This window comes from Tursiops truncatus, chromosome 7, assembly GCF_011762595.2.
Source record: "Tursiops truncatus isolate mTurTru1 chromosome 7, mTurTru1.mat.Y, whole genome shotgun sequence".
NCBI classification, from domain to species: Eukaryota; Metazoa; Chordata; class Mammalia; order Artiodactyla; family Delphinidae; genus Tursiops; species Tursiops truncatus.
This window is the reverse complement of record NC_047040.1, coordinates 113,883,820-113,900,817: the sequence shown is the minus strand read 5'-3', so window position 1 is coordinate 113,900,817 and position 16,998 is coordinate 113,883,820. Positions and strand designations below refer to the sequence as shown.

Here is a 16,998-nt window from a genome sequence, read left to right as displayed (position 1 = left end):
TTCCAGGTACGGCTGTGAGGGAGCTCCCCTGCGCCCGGGCAGCCCAGGACACTCACCTCCCCGTTGAGGAAGCAGTAGAGAACGGCCACCACCAGGCCCTGCGGAGGAAGCAGGGCAACGGGATGAGTGCGGGCCCAGCACCCAGCCTCCTACCCGCCTGGGTCCTCTCATCACCAGCCCCAAGCTCACTGCTCCCCACAGCTGTTGCAGAGCCTCCCCGCGCCTCTCCCCCTCCAGGGGAAGTGGAGGCTTCCTCTTCCGGCCCTCAGTGCCCCTAGCTGTGCTGGCATCACCCACAGACTGACGCCCTTGGGGGCAAGGACCGCCCCCGTGTCCAGGGAGGGCCCCTGCACCAGGGTGGTGTCAGTTACATCAAGTGCAGGCCACAGGGACCAGGCAGGTCACCGGAATCAGTGAGGCGGGCCATCTGGGAGAGGCAGGAGCAATGGCACCCGAGCGATGCCCATCCGCCCGAGCTCAGCGGGTGGGGCAGCCCATGGGAGCCCCAGGGCCTGGGTGGGCTCATCTGCAAGACAGCTGGAAATCTGGAGAGATTTAAACAGGGCCAGCTAATCAAGTTGAAAGACAAATGTGTAGCCATGTGGTCCGAACAGCCGGTGTGCAGGTCGCAGGCAGGTACCGGCCAGCCAACAGTGGGGCATGATCCCCCTTCATGTCCAGGTCAGAGGCCTCAGGGCTACGTACGCTTTAGGTTCCCTGGGATGGTGGGGGTCTGTGCCTACCAGGACCCTCCCTCCCTAGCATCCGGAGCTCCTCTCTTCCCAGTGGTACCCCCGGAATCCTGGCGTGGAGCCTGCCAGGCAGGGCTGCGGGCTGAGATGCAGGATCTGAGCCGAAGAGGTTTGCGTGGAACCGTGAGCTATGAGCAGGGTCTCGCAGTCCGGATGCCCTGCTCACCTCAGGGCCCTCCGAGGGCCAGCCTGTCCTTCCTAACAAGCCCCTGCCCTCAGGCTCCCCACAGAGGCCTGGGTGCCACAGCCCCTCCCCCCAGTGCCAGCCAGGCCTGCCCCTAGCTACTTAGGACATGGACAGGACCCCAGAGAGGGATGAACCAGCCTGTTTATGGTGGGCTTCCTCCACACGACTGCTCAGGAGTCCTGGTGGTTTTTTGTTTTGTTTTTTAATTTATTTAGTTTTTTTTAATTTTTGGCAGCATTGGATCTTCGTTGCGGTGCACGGGCTTCTCATTGCTGTCGCTTCTCTTGTTGCGGAGCATGGGCTCTAGGCGCACGGGCTTCAGTAGTTGTGGCACTCGGGCTCAGTAGTTGTGGCACACGGGCTTAGTTGCTCTGCAGCATGTGGGATCTTCCCGGACCAGGGCTCGAACCCGTGTCTCCTACATTGGCAGGTGGATTCTTAACCACTGCGCCACCACAGAAGCCCAGTCCTGGCGTCTTAACAAGAGTTACAAACTAGAAGGATCTGCTCTAAGAGTCTCAGGTGTGGTTGATGCCACATGGAATGGGGACCACGCGAGTGGGGCAGGAACACGGACTCAAGGTAGTGGTTTTCACGTTTTGCCACACGTTAGAATCACCTGGGAGCTCTGGCCCAGGGTGCACTCTGTGCCCCAACTCCAAATGTCTGGGGTGAGACCATCAGCAGCTCTGAAAGATGGTTCAAAGGGGCACCATTGATTAGGAGCCGCTGTCAGAGGGTGTGAAAGTCGGGCTTTGAAATAAACGAGAGCTGGGTTTGGGGCGCAGCTTAGCCTGTGTAATTTTGGGCTTCTGGTTTCCAGGTGCTTCATTCAATCCTTGCAGAGCCCTAGGATGTGGGTGGGGAGGACCCCCGCTTCACAGGTGAGGGACTGAGTCCCGGGTCGGCAGTCCGGGAGCTGGTGGTCAGGCTGCTGCCACCTCACTGGACCAGGGCTGCCCCAGCCTCAAAGGTCCGGAGACACAGTCTCACTGTTGAGGTGGGGGCAGCCCTGGGTGAGGGCTGGTTAGACGTGCCCCAGGTATGCAGAGGGCAGCCTGCCTCGGCCAGCAAGCTTCAGAAATTCCACGGTTTGTATACAATCATTAAGAATATGCAGTCTTGGACTTGCCTGACTCTGCAACAAGAGAAGCCATAGCAATAAGCCTGTGCACCGTAACGAAGAGTAGCCCCCGCTCACCGCAACTAGAGGAAGCCCGTGAGCAGCAACAAAGACCCAACGCAGCCAAAAATAAATTAAAAAAAAATAATAAAGAATATGCAGTCTTTGAAGAATTTTAATGACCTGGAGAAATGTTCATGATGGAATGATAAAGAATTAAACAGAACAAGGAGGATATAAAACCACACGTCCCAATCTCAATTTTGTGTGTGTACATGTGTGTGTACATGTGTGTGTCTTCTTGGATAGAAAAGAGACAGAAGTAAACACACTGACATTTTAACAGAGGTCATTATATCGGGTTATGAGATTATGGATGGATTTTCCTTTTTCTTTTCCTTATTTTCCAAATTTTCCTCAATAAGCAAGTATTTCTACAATTAGGAGGAGCTAATAAACTTTCGTTTTTAGAAATATATGACAGTGATCATGGCATTATGGTTCTGTGTGTGTTCTTTAAGCTCTCGTCTCTTAGAAATACATACTAAAGTATTTACATTTGAAATACAACGATGGCTTGGGGTTGCTTAAAATGATGAGGGTGGGTGGCGGTAGAGGTGAAACAGGACAGGCCATGAAAGGGTAAGGGCCACACGGAGGTTCATTATATCGTCCACTTCACTTTTGTATTATGGAAAATTTTTTCCATAATACAAAATTTAAAAAATATGCATACAGTATAAATGTATAATATATAATAAAATGATATCTGTTTGTATTTGAACAGTGGTTCTTTTTTTTGAAAGAAGTCTTAAAGATCCTTTTTCTCTGTAAACATTTCTATGGGAACATTTAGGAAGGCGCTTTGGTTTCCTCTTAACAAGCACTTCCCCAGAGAGGAGGCAAACGGCCTTCACGAGCAGTCTGCAGCCCCAGCCGCAAGCCCAGCTCCAGAGACAGAAGGTCCCCTTCCACACAGGATGACACCTGGGTCTCCAGGTCCTCAGCGGGGTCACTACCCACTTCTGTTGACCGGGTCATGACCTTCCACCCATCTGGACCTGGACCCCCCCAACCTGCTAAAGGGGCCACGGTGAGCCCAGCCTCCCGCACGTTACGTGGAAGCTTCCTGGCCCAGAGGAAAAGATCACGGATTACACAGGAGACTAGGTGCTCTGTGGGTCTGGGGGGCTGGCAGGGGTCTCTGGGCGGAGAAGAGGCTCTGCGGGAGTGAAGGGGACAGCCCTGGGGGGGGCGGGTCTGAAGGCACGGCTTAGGGCCAGACCCCACTCAGGAACGTGCTCCCAGTGACGCGTCCTCCCTGGAACAGGAGCGTGACAGGAGGACCGCCCTGGGCACACCCGTCCTGAATGGAACTCTGGGAATGAGGGTGGCCGCGGCCTGCCCAGGTGAGGAAGACTGTGGGATGGTCAGTGTTGTTGAGGACAGGCTGGCTCCTTCCGGAAAACCCACTGGGAGAGAGTTCTCTCAGGCCTCTCCCTAGGGACTAGCCTGTTTTCATCTAAATCTTGAAACAGAGTGTGTTTCTGTCTTTGCTTTGGCTACTGGGAAGCTCCAAACCAAATTTATGACACACCTCTGCCACCTTCAGAAAATGTCATCAAATTTGTTTCTGTGTATGAACTCAGTTTTGGCTTTATTTTCTTTATTCGCTGATCCAATCTACTTATTTTTTTGTCCTTTGTATGTTTTCCCTGAAAGCTACATCATATTATTTTTGGAAGGAGATAGTTATGAGTAAATAAACAAATAACACTGACGTTTGGGATTCATGTTAAAAGCCCCTTCTGTCCAAACAGGTTTACTATATTTTTTAACTTTACAACATCTTGTTGAATTAGAAGGTAGGTGGTTTCTCCCCTCCCTTTGTTTTCTTTTTAAAGTTGGCTTTTATTTTCAGTAAATTGTGTATGTAATTGGTTTCAAAGAGTCAAATGTCTCTTGTCACAAAAAAAAGAAAAGAAAAAACAGTAAGCTCCTGACACCCCTGCCCCCATTTCCTGTTCCTCAGAGGCAACGACTTGGAACTCTCTTGACTGATTCTCAATTATATGCTGATGTTGCTACTTCTGAATTTTTCAGCTTGGGGCGGTTTCTGTGGACTTCCCAGTGTGGAGATGAGGCTATCATTCTTTCGCACAGCCTTCCACCTCCGGCCCACGCCCCCACTACGCTCGCCTTCCTGTCCTACTGCTTGATGGCTGAGCCCCAGCCCTCTGCGGTTACATTATTTTGACTCTAATTACTGAGACTCGTGTGATCGTGTGTGCTGGCTTATGTTCCCTTTGTCTTCCCTGGAGTCAGTCTCTCTCTACTTGCATCTCCCACCCTCACGTGACTGGTGGGGAACTTGGGTCCCACTGAGGGTCACGCAGCACGGTGAGGTCCTGCCCCTGCGTCTCTTGGGTCTCTGCCAAACGAGGCATCCCTCTGCCTCTGGGAAGATCTGGCTTTCGGCCTCTCCATTTTTCTCTCAGGAGAGAGAGAACACCTCTTCCCACCGTAAAGTCACAGTCTGGAGCTTACCTGGAATGAGCCAAGGGCCAATTCAAAGAACAGCTGCATCTCCATGGCATCCTCCGGGGAGAAGGCAAAGATTATGTAGTGGACTCCGAAGAGGGGGACCAGCAGGAGGGTGGACTTGGCCAGGCGCCTGAGGACACAGAGGCGCTGCAGTCTCAGGCCCCTCCACACCCAGGGGCCTCCCCTCTCGCCTGACGGCAGGAGGCTTTGCAGCAGCGTCCCGGCTGCTTGTCTGTTTTTACTTCCGTTTCGGAAAGTCCCAACTGCAACGTACCCGTCACCCGGATTCAATACTTATCAGTCCCCAAATTTCTGTTCACGCACCCTGTCAGCAAAATGCTTTGAACCCACACCCACAGGAATAACTTTATTGATTTATACCATCTGCATGTATTACTAGCACTCTGTGTCTAATGTATTATTAGCAAAACCAGCATTTTCGTTTGTTTGATCATAAATATCTGTAAGGAGAAGCTCTGTTGTTTTCTCCCCAGGTTAGGGTTGCCAAATTTAGCAAACAAAAATACAGGATACCCAGTTCAATTTGAATTTCAGATAAACAATGGGTAGTGGTTTTTTTGGTGTAAGTACTAAAAAATTGTTGTTTATCCAAAATTCAAATTAAACTGGGCATCCTGTATTTTATCTGGCAACTCTGTCCTGGATCCCCAGCTGCCCCCTACTTTGGAGCCACTATTCTAGTGACATCCTGGGGAATCTGTCACCCAGTAATCCAGGCCTCTGCCAGATTCTCAAAACTCAGACCATGACAGAGAAAGCCTCTGTTGGACACTGATTTGTCTTCAACACTTGTCATGGGCTGAACTGTGTTCCCCCAGAATTTTAAGTTGAAGCTCTAAGCCCTAGTACCTCAGAATGTGACTGTACTTGCAGACAGGGACCAGTTTAAATGAGACCATCAGGGTGGGACCATAGTCCAGCCAATTGGTGTCCTTGTAAGAAGAGACACCAGGGATGCAGGTGCACAGAGAAAAGGCCACGTGAGGACCCAGCGAGGAGGTGGCCGTTTACAAGCCAAGGAGACAGACCTCAGGAGAAACCAAACCTGCCAACACCTTGATCCTGGACTTCCAGCCTCCAGAACTGTGAGTAAATAAACTTCTCTTATTTAAGCCAGCCAATCTGTGGTATCTTATTGTGGCAGGCTGTGCAGACTAACACAGCATCTTTCTTGAACATCTTAAAGGTTTTAAAGTATTTTGGGATCACATTATCTTGAAAATCTGCTGAAAGCTAAGGTCTGGTGAAAGCTACGGTCTAGCAAAAAGCTGGAAAATACAGTCCACCCTCGGCATCCACGGGGATTGGTTCCAGACACTCCGCAGACACCAAAATCCTTGGATGCTCAAGTCGTTTATATAAAATGGGGTAGTATTTGCATATAACCTACGCACATTTCCCCATATATTTAAGTCATCTTTAGATTACGTATAATACCTCCTACAATGAAACTGTTATGATTGGGAGTTTTTTTTCCCAAATATTTTCGATCTGCAATCCAAGGTTGGCTGAATCCTCAGATGCAAAACCCACAGACAAGGAGGGCCACTGTCCCTGTAAAGATTTGAATTTGGGTCCCCGAAGCCCACTCTCTGACTCCCTAGCCTTGTCCCAAGGGTAAGATCTCTGCCTCCAGGGATCCTGCTTAGATTTCTTTTCTCCCCACCCCTGGGGCCGGGTCTCAGGGTCACATGGACCCATTCTCCCTTCCCCTGGTCCACTGTAAACTTCCAGGTCCCGGTTTTTCCTTTTCCTCCACCTCCCCCAGTGCCCAGCACCAGCTGGGTAAACAGTAGGTGCTCGGTAAATGCCTGCTGACTGAGCGAGCGTGCCTAGGTCTTTGCCCTCCACTTACTTATAATGGTTCCCTTCACTTCCTCTTGTTTCTTGAGTTCTAAGTTTTCTCATCAGGATCCTTAGGATGTTTATAAAAAGGATGAAATTAATCTGTAAAACACAAGGCAGAGGTGGGGCTAAAGGTGATTTGCTTTCCCAGCACCTCTCCAGGCCCTGACCCCTGGCCCTGGCCCCTGGGCAGGGAAGGCACTGCAGACCACACCAGGACAGCTCATCACTCCCTCCGCCACCCCCAGTCCTGGTGAAACACACTGTCTAGGCAGGGATGGCTGCCACAGCACCGCCCCCCGCCCCTGGGATTCCGGAGCTCTGAGGTCTGCTCAGTTGCAGCATGGATTACTCACACTTGGAATGCGTTGGAATCTTGTTAAACGGCAGACCTGGAGTAGGCCTGAGATTCTGCATCTCTAGCAAGCTCCAGGGAATGAATGCCAAAGCTGGTCCTTGGACTACGCTTTGAGTAGCAAAGGCTTTATAGCAGAGGTTCTCAAAGTTTAAGGTGCAGATTGCTGGGCTCCACCCCCAAGGTTATGGTTTAGTAAATGCAAATGAGATTTGCTTTTCTTTTCTTTTTTTTGGCCACACCACATGGCTTGCAGGATCTTAGTTCCCCAACCAAGCCCTCGGTAGTGAAAGCACGGAGTCCTAACCACTGGACCGCCAGGGAATTCCCAAGATTTGCATTTTTAACAAGCTCTCAGGTGAAGCTGCTGGTTTCGGGACCACACTTTGAGAACCACTGCTTCGGAGACTTACAGAATCTCTGCAGGTCAATCACCAGCTCCAGGAAGCCTTCTTGATTACCTCCTTTTCCTGATTCACTGTAGTTAGGGATACTTGTAAGAGCACTTGGAATACTTGAAAGGGGCCAAATGCAAGCATCTGGATGTGTCCACTAATCACCAAGTGAATCCTAACTTTCTAAAGGACAGAAACGGAGTCTATTTCTTTTGCTGTCCCCTTCCCCAACTCCAGTGCCCAGTGCCAGCAACACTATGAAGTTGCCCATGCGTCGGCCCCTCTCCTCCCCTCCCCCACCAGCTCTAGAATCATTTTGCAGAAGCAGGATCAGTGGAGCTGACTGGCTGGGCCCCCTCATTGTTCAGACAAGTAGCCTGGGGCCTGGGGACGCTGGCCAGAAGACACTGGATTAGTGGCCAGTCTGGGACCCCAGCCCAGCGCCCCTGCTTCAGGACACTTCTCAGCTCGCTGTTGGTGCATGTTGCTCTACGCCGTGCGTGGTGTAAACTAACAAAGGCTCTTTTACCTTATTTCATTTTTTGCCTTTGAATTGTATTTAATTTAATAGGGAGAACTTGAAAGCAAGAGGGAAAATCTTAACTACCCCAAGGATGAGTCTTAAATAGTGGAATTCTAGGCCCCGTGGCAGGCTGGCAGGGAGAAACTTTGCATCAGGAGTGCCCACCCAACCTCCGTCAGTCACTAGAGAGACTAGTCTTGTGAAAGCAGCCTGGGCCCTGGGGCTGTCGCGGGCTGGGCTGTCCAAGCCCCACAATTGCAGCAGGGAAACTGGCTCAGTGTTATGCAGCTACAGCACATCAGCTGGTCAAATAATTTCAAATGACGTGGGAAAGATTACATCTATTGCTAAGTGAAAAGAACAAACTGGGACACAAAACTACACTGAGCATTTTTGAAAAAGTACATGTGCTCAAAGAAAAAAACAGGAAGGAAAAGCACATGATCACAATGTGCATCTAGGTACTAAAAATATGGGTGATTTTATTCCCTTTTTAAAAATATATTTTGTATTTTCCAATTTTTTTTTTTTTTTTTTTTTTTTTTTGGTGCACGGGCCTCTCACTGATGTGGCCTCTCCCGTTGCGGAGCACAGGCTCCGGACGCGCAGGCTCAGCGGCCATGGCTCACGGGGCCAGCCGCTCCGCGGCATGTGGGATCTTCCTGGAGTGGGTCACGAACCCGTGTCCCCTGCATCGGCAGGCGGACTCTCAACCACTGCGCCACCAGGGAAGCCCGTATTTTCCAATTTTTTACATGAATTCCATTATTTTTATTTTAGAAATGACAATATATTTTGATTTTACAGAAAAACAAGTACATTCTTATTAAAGCATAGTGATAGAGTCAATATTTTTCCACCACATTATCAACCTAATAAAAAAGGTTCTGACATTATCTAAATGTGACAAGCTGACAAAAAACAACTTTTGGTAAATAATAGCAGATTTCATTATACTGTTTTCAGCCTATTGACTATAGTAGGAAATGAAAGCTTAATATCTTTCATTATCCCCTAAGCTTCGATTTAGTCAGATTATAAAACACTACGCTAAGGTTAGCAAATAAAAATGCTAATCAAATTATCTGTTACCATAAAATGACTTTGGGGAGCAAACATGAAGTCTCGTTTAAAGTACTAGATGCTCCCTGTGCTAGCAGTACACTCTGCATTACTACCATATCAGACGCCCTCTTCCCTGAGTGGCTCCAGATTAATGAATGGCCCTCACACCTGCTAAGAAAAGCAGAACTAGGAAGTCGCTATACTCTCCTGAGCTACTCAGTGGCCTAATGTGGCGGCTACTCGGATTTCTCTACAATTTCCAGCTCTCCTATTGCAAGTTGAGATGGTAGGTAGGATCAAATAAAATTCTATTATTTTTGGAAAAAAAAGAAGGTGGTCATGGATGGCCCCAGGAGGCGAGCCAGTCAGCCATCAGCAGAGGAGGGGCTGCTGCCCTGTCCTGCCCTCCTGTGAGCCCAGCAGGGGCATGTTCTGTCACCTGGCTCTGCAGCCTTGGCATTCCTCTGAGCCTGTGCACATTACTTCCGGGAAGGGGCTGCCCCAGTGTGCCCCCCACCCGCTGTGTCTTTCTCGTTCTTATCCAGGCCCACAGGCTCAGCTAAGGACCTCTGGATTGCAGAGCACAATCACCTGGTAACTGAAAACCAAGACGAGCCCCCAGGCCCCTCCCCAAGACAAGGAGACCCTGCATCTCTGCTATCACGGTTTTTAGAAAGCTCCCAGGTTGAGAGTCCAGTCAGGGTTGAGACCCCTGAGCTCCCCTGTCCACGAGTCCCTCCTGAATCTCTCCGCTGGGGCCACCCCTCCGGGCCTGTCCCCGTCACAGCACCACAGAGGCCCAAGACCAGTTTGGCACTTGGCTTTCCCCAGGTGCAACCCCCCTCCTATAATCCCAGCTCAGTGAGTCTGCCCACTTTAACCAGAGAACACCAAGAAAAATGATCAGGCACCAATGTTCTGAACCAGTGGAGGGGGAATCTCAGGCCAGCCTGAGCCAGCCAGTTCGGGTAAGGAGCTCTGCTCGCCACACTGCAACTGCCACCGTGGACCAGGCGAAGGCAAGCTCTTGCCGCCTGCCTCATTGCCCTCCCATCCACTGGTCTCTAGGGGGCGGAGCTTCCAGACCCTCCTGCCACTGCCCAGCCCCCGGAAGGTCTGGTTTATCCCTCCGCACACCCAGAGGCAGCAATGCTGGCCTTGACCTGGCCCTCTGCCCTGCAAGCCGGTCCTGTTTTGGTCTCTCCCACTGGAGCCCAGCTCAGGGGGATGGCCACTTACCAGGACGGAGACGATCACAGGCCCTCGAATGACCCACCAGATGGATGCGTTGGCATTGATGTCCCAGCACCTAGGGAGGGACAGCCAGGCATCACAAGGAGTGGGGAGCTGGCTGACCAGAAGAGACTAGTTCTCTGACATCCCCTTTGCGGGAAGGACCCACACTGTGGTCCTGACCCCAGAGGCTGTGTGCTCAGCACCCTGAGAAATGACTGTCCTCTGCTGCCCAGGAGCACTGCCGGGGCCAAGGGAGCATCTGGGGAGCAGAAGCGTGTGGACCTGAGATGGAAGATTCTGGACCCCAAAGCCAGCATGCTGTCAGAATGCATCGGGGAGCATGGTGGCCAGGCAGGTGACCTCAGGGAGTGAAGTGTCCGGGTGACTGACGTGTGACCTCGGCCCCAGGGCCATCAGGCACAGGGGCACTTGGCAACTGGAGAGCCTGTGCTTGGTCTAAGGAGGCCACAACTCCGTCCGGCTCATTTTTGCCACAAGGGCCCATAGGAAATGTTGATAGAACTTTCCATTTGTTCTAAAGAAGCTGCAAATCCAGACTTTTTTTAAGGGAATTTATCTAATTAAAAGGATTATTTGGGGGGCTTCCCTGGTGGCACAATGGGTAAGAATCCGCCTGCCAATGCAGGGGACATGGGTTCGAGCCCTGGTCCGGGAAGACCCCACATGCCGCAGAGCGATGAAGCCTGTGTGCCACAACTACTGAGCCTGCGCTCTAGAGCCCACGAGCCACAACTACTGAAGCCCGTGTGCCACAACTACTGAGCCGGCGTGCCTAGAGCCCATGCTCCGCAACAAGAGAAGCCACCGCAATGAGAAGCCCGCGCACCGCAACAAAAAGCAGCCCCCACTCGCCGCAACTAGAGAAAGCCCGCGCTCAGCAACGAAGACCCAACGCAGCCAAAAATAAATAAATAAAATAGATACAACATTAAAGAAATAAAAAACGTTTAAAAAAAAGGATTATTTTGGACTGAATTGGACTGCAAGACACGTGCACGCCTCGTCTGCCCTCGTCCACTCTCTGGCCTGGCTGTGTCATCACACTGATGACACACGGCCTCCCTCCCCCTCGGCCCGGCTGCTGCACCTCCTCCCGGGCTTCTTCCATGCTTTCCTTCCATGAGCCCGCTCCCAGGAACCCCCGGGCTTACCCTGTCCCTGAGCCCAAGTCTTTGGAGAACGAGACTAGAGCTCTTGGTGCCCGTCAGGGCTATAAGCCTGCTCTCCTGGGCCTGTGGGACTCACACACCCGTGTCAGAGGAGGGAGCTGCCAGGAGAGGAAGAGCTGGGCTGGTCCTTAGAGCAGCTGCCAGTGTTTCACAGCTCTCGTCGGGCACCTGACCCAACCGCAGAGTGGCTGGGCCGGCCCACCCCAGGAGGGCTGGGCATTCGGCAGCCTGCGCTGCAGAGAACTCGCCTGTGGCCCCAAGTGTGAGACACAGGCCTCTCCTAGGTAACAGCTCCAAAGGAGGGTCCGTCCTGCTGGAAGAGCTGGACAAGATAAAATATTCCCTCGTTACCTCTCTCCGTCCACCAGCTTACCCGACATCTTCCAGAAAGTGCCTGGTGACAGCCCACGAAGCAACAAAAATGGCTGGGGAACCTGGGGGTTAAAAATAAAGGGGAGGGGGCAGAAAGGAGAGGACTCAATTTTCAGCACCCTTATGAGAGACCGGACAGTCAGTGATTCCAGGCCAGGGAGCAAGCAGGTGCCAAGGGCTGGTTGCCATGGAAACCCCCTTGCCATCCCGTGTAAATGTGCAGCCTCGCGCGTCAAGGGTGCCAAGGAACCCCTGAGAACGGAGGCAGGATCAGACAGGTCCTGAAGGCCGCTGGGGGTCAGGGGGCTCCTGGGAGCTTGGGCCAGATTCCGGAGGACCTCTGCGGGGGAGAAGGGAGGGGACCAGGGCCCCTGGGCAGGCCCATGGAGCTTGTGGAGGCCACTGGTGGAGCCCCTTTCTCAAACTGGGATGTTTGGGAGGGGATACAAGGCCGCAGGAGAACATTTAGTTTTATTTGAATATTGGTTTGTAAGAAGCTTGGCCATCCAACTGGTACCGTAAGCTATCACTGTTATGTAAACAAAAATACATTTTGGACTAGAGAATTGTAAGCACACAGGAAATTTAAAGATAAGATACAAGAACACTTCCTGACTTCCGGCTGAACATGACAAATTGCGCTGATACATTTATCTCCGTTTCTCACTGAAGCCCCCCCAACACGAGAGTAAAGAAATAAAAAAGCTACGAGCTCATAAGCACAAAGAATGGGCAAGGAGGGTACAGTGCACGAGAGATGTCAGCACGCTTAGGAACCTGGGAGCTGGCAGAGGAGCAGTAACCGATGTCCCAGAGCAGACAAAGCTGAAACACAAGCGCGGCATGGGGGCTGCTGCTGGGAAGGCGCCCGGGCCCGGTGGTGAGGGCACCGGGGACGCCAGCAGGCAGGAGAGAGGGTGGGGCTGGAAGACAGGAAGCACGTAACCACCCCAGGTGGCCAGCACCACCATTCTACAGCCAAAGAGTTCATCCCCGACAGAAGGGCATTCTCTGGAGAAACAGAGCCAAGGGGAATGGGGCTCTGGCCCAGCAGAGGGTGGGAGGGGTACTCAGCTGGGCACGGGGACCAAGAGAGGATCTACACCTGTGCTGCCACGTGTGGCCACTGAGCCCTTGATGTGTGGCTGCTCTCAGGTGAGCTGTGCTCAAAGTGCAAGATAGCAGATTTGGAAGATTTGCAGGAGTAAGGGACCGTAAAATATGCTATTAATGATTTTTGAAATTATACATTGAAATGTTAATATTTTGGTTATATTGGGTTAAACAAAATATACTACTGAAATTAATTTTACTAATAATGAAACTAATTAGTTTCTTTTTACTCTGCTTACTGTGGCTACTAGAAAATTTTAAGTTATATAAAATATAGCTCAGATTCTATTTTTAATGGATATGCCTGTCACCCGCTGACTGGTAAAAGCCCACCCCCAGGCTGCTCAGTTCTCAGACTTCTAACAGCCGAGATTGCACCCTTGCTCGAGCCCTCCAAACCCCACCCCAGGCAGGAGATGACAGGATTCTTCCCTGGAGGAACCAAACAGCCCCAGACAAAGGGCCTCTAGTAGCGATGCTGAGGACCCACCCACACAGCGGCCACTTCCAGCCCAGTCTCCCTCGAGAGACATGTCCCCCCGCTCCCCTCCACACACACACAGAGGGCCTTCAGTCAACACCGAAAGTGACTCACTCTTAAATATGAACAGTCAAGGTCACCAGCATCTGAAGAAAGCTGATTACATAAAAGGCAAGGACCAAAACAACCAGAGAAAAGGAACTCAGAGGAAACAGACCATACAGGCTGTACGAGGAACTTGAGCAAAACAATTCTAAGGAATATCATCAGCAAGATTAGAGGGACGATTACTTCTCCAAGACACAAACAGGAGGCCGAAAACAGGAGTATTCAGAGAATAAGGAAGAGGGCTTGGAAATTGAATACATGATGATCAAGATTTTTAAAATTCCATAGATGGGATGGAAGATAAAGACCAGAAACTGCCCAGAAAGCAGAACACAAGTGTGGAATAAAAAGTAAGAGGAAAGAAAAGAGAAAATTAGAAGCCAATTCCAGGACGTGCACCATCTGATTAAAAGTTTCAGAAAGAGAGGATTAAAAACCAGAGGGAAGGAAATGATCAAAGGGGCAGTGTAAGAACATTGTCCAAGAAATGAAGGCTGTGAGTTTCCAGATGAAAGGACCACCACATACCAGCCAAAGGATACAAACAGACTTGCATGGGGGCAATCCCTATGATATTTCAAAACACAGGAGACAGAGAGAAGATTCTACAGCTTATACAGAGGTGAGTAAAAAGGCTCGGGAAACAGAATGACATGGCATGTCGCATAACACCAGATGCCAAAACAGAAGGCCTTCAAAATTCTGGGGAAAAATAACCGTCAACCTAATTTCTATGCCCAGCAAAACTACAAATTGGGTGTGAAAGTTGAACAAAGATATGTTTAGATATGCAATGCAAAAAAATGTAGCTTCCAGACTTCCCTGGTGGTGCAGTGGTTGAGAATCTGCCTGCCAATGCAGGAGACATGGGTTCAAGCCCTGGTCTGGGAAGATCCCACATGCCACGGAGCAACTAAGCCCATGCGCCACAACTACTGAGCCCACGCGCCACAACTACTGAAGCCTGCACGCCTAGAGCCCATGCTCCACAACAAGAGAAGCCACTGCAAATGAGAAGCCCGCGCGCCACAACGAAGAGTAGCTCCCGCTCGCCGCAACTAGAGAAAAGCCCGCGCGCAGCAACGAAGACCCAACGCAGCCAAAAAAAACAAATGTAGCTTCCATGCACTCTTTGTTAAGACAGACACTGGAGGATGTGCTCCAACACGACTTGACAGTTACCCAAAGAGAGGCAGACGAGAAGTCAAGGAATAGAATTCGTGGAGGAAAATGAAGGAAATCTCAGCCTGAAGGTTAAGGGAGTTGAGCAATTCTAGAGAATGACCAGCCCAAATAGAGCAGGAGGGCAGAAGGCTCTTCTAGAAAGAACATGGGTGGGTGTATCACATTAAATAACATCCCCCCCAAAGGTTCATATCCCTAGAACCTCAGGATGTGACCTTTTCTGGAAATAGGGTCTTTGCAGGTGCTATTAGTTAAGACGAAGTCATACTTATAAGGACCTTAATCCAATATAACTGGCATCACTTTAAGAAGGCTGTGAGATACACACACAGAGGAGACATAGAGGGAAGAAGACCATGTAAAGATGGAGGGAGAGATTGGAGTGAGGCTCCTACAAGGCAAGGAAGGCCAAAGACCGCCAGCAGCCACCAGAAACAAGGGGAGAGGCATAGAGCATATTGTCCCTCAGAGCCCTCAGAAGGAAGCAGCCCTGCCAAGACCGGACTTTGAACTTCTGGCCTCCAGAACTGGGAGACAATAAATTTCTGTTGTTTTAAGACAAGTGGTAACTTGTTACAGCAGCCCTAGGACATTAATACAGCAGGAATAAACCAGACAGACAGGAACTAGTGGACTTCATGTTGTTGCATTTGATGATGGGGAACCAGCACTGGAGGGTTTTCCAGTTCTGCTGAGGATGTGGGAGAATTAGTGACAGCAACACAAAATGAGTCAATAAAAAATGACTCCGTAAGTCTGGGATTAACACACACACACTACTATACACAAAATAGATAACCAACAAGGACCTACTGTGTGTAGCACAGGGAACTCTACTCAAGATTATGTAATAACCTATATGGGAAAAGAATCTGAAAAAGAGTGGATATATGTATATGTATAACTGATCCACTCTGCTGTACACCTGAAACTAACATAACATCGTAGATCAACTATACTCCAAAATAAAATAAAAATTAAATTAAGAAATGACTCCATAAAATATAAAAACTTAAATATTGGAAGTAAAATCAATGTATACCAGTTGGCTCGGTAGTAAACAATATTTACATAGACATGATGATGTATACATTGAATACTGTGATTTAGCCCCAAACTGTGAAAGACTCTGACGGGAGGATAGAGGTGGCAGATGAAGAATTTTATACCCTTCCCTTTAATCACAAGGAGTCAACAAATAATGCCTCAGGACTTCCCTGGCGGTACAGTGGTTAAGAATCCACCTTCCAATGCAGGGGACGCGGGTTGGATCCCAAGTCTGGGAACTAAGATCCCACATGCGGAGGGCCAACTAAGCCTGTGCGCTCTAGAGCCTGCACGCCACAACAAAAAGATTCCGCGTGCTGCAGCGAAGATCCTGCGTGCCACAAGTAAGACACGACGCAGCCAAATAAACAAATAAATATTTTTTAAAAAGTGGGCCAAGGATGTGAATAGACAGTTAGAAAAAACAAAAACAATGCCTCAGATGGACAAATCAAAACATAGTAGAATATTGTTTAGAAACATGAGAGCAGATATCAAAACGAGCAGCTCGAGAGCTGGAGGATGTTACATCTGGGTGGCAGAAGTGGGAGCCTCTTCAGGAGACTGCTTGCTTTTGTTTGCTTTTTCATTTTAGACTTGTAGTTCTATTTAATTCTTTAAACCAAGTACACGTATGGCTTTGATAAAAAAAAATTCTCTGCCTCAGTTTGGGTACTTTGGGCAAACATGGATTCTGAGGGCCACCTGTTTATGATTATTTGTCTTACATCTTTAACAGTGAGTCAGTGGAAAAGTCTGAAGAGCGGATAATGGTTGAAGTCGTGGTTCTCACTGTGGTCCCTGCAACAACAGTATCAGCATCACCTGGGACCTGGTTAGAAATGCAGAGCCTCAGGCTCCACCGCTGGCCCACTGGACTGAGACTGTGGGGCGGGGCCCAGGCAACCAGGTTGACGTGCCCTCTGCATGGTTCCAACGCAGCTCCAGCTGGAGCACCACCAGTCTGAGTTCCCTCAGTGAATGGAGTTTGATGCAGCTCCTATAAAAGCCAGAGGTATCACTCTTTCCTGGGCACAGACTGACACCCCAGCCACCTTGAAAAAGTAAAAGCTTTGGATAAGTAATAAAAACTTCAAAAGCTTGTGCCTTCTGACTCAGGGGTCCCAATTCCAGGATTCTCTATTACACATGGAATAAGCTTTGCCCATAAAAGTATTCCTCGCTGTGTTATTTATCACAGTGAAAAATGAGAAACAACCTAAACATCCCAAAAAATAGGTATTTGGCTGCATACGTCCACACAGCGGTTAAAAATGTTTACTGAAGATTTGAAAGAATACAGAGCATGCTTCTGTGTTCATGGAAAGAGGCAAGATTCAAAATTCTACATACAGGATGATTGCAACCACGTGGGAAAAACTGGAAGTATAAAAAAAGTCTGGAAGGAAACCCTAGAAAATGTTCAACATTTTCTATGGGCCTATGGTAATTTTTT

General features: G+C 49.7%; 1 protein-coding gene across 1 annotated transcript in view; it reads right to left on the bottom strand.

Annotated features, from left to right (window-relative positions):
- The window catches only part of SCTR (secretin receptor), a 58,349-nt gene that overhangs the window by 1,072 nt on the left and 40,279 nt on the right, over nt 1-16,998 (bottom strand). The window contains exons 8-12 of the mRNA XM_033860341.2: nt 11,610-11,670; nt 10,050-10,119; nt 6,483-6,574; nt 4,610-4,736; nt 57-98 (exon numbers count right to left, since the gene is read on the bottom strand). Of these exons, the coding sequence (XP_033716232.2) occupies nt 57-98; nt 4,610-4,736; nt 6,483-6,574; nt 10,050-10,119; nt 11,610-11,670 (392 nt within the window). The remainder of the gene's footprint in view (nt 1-56; nt 99-4,609; nt 4,737-6,482; nt 6,575-10,049; nt 10,120-11,609; nt 11,671-16,998) is intronic.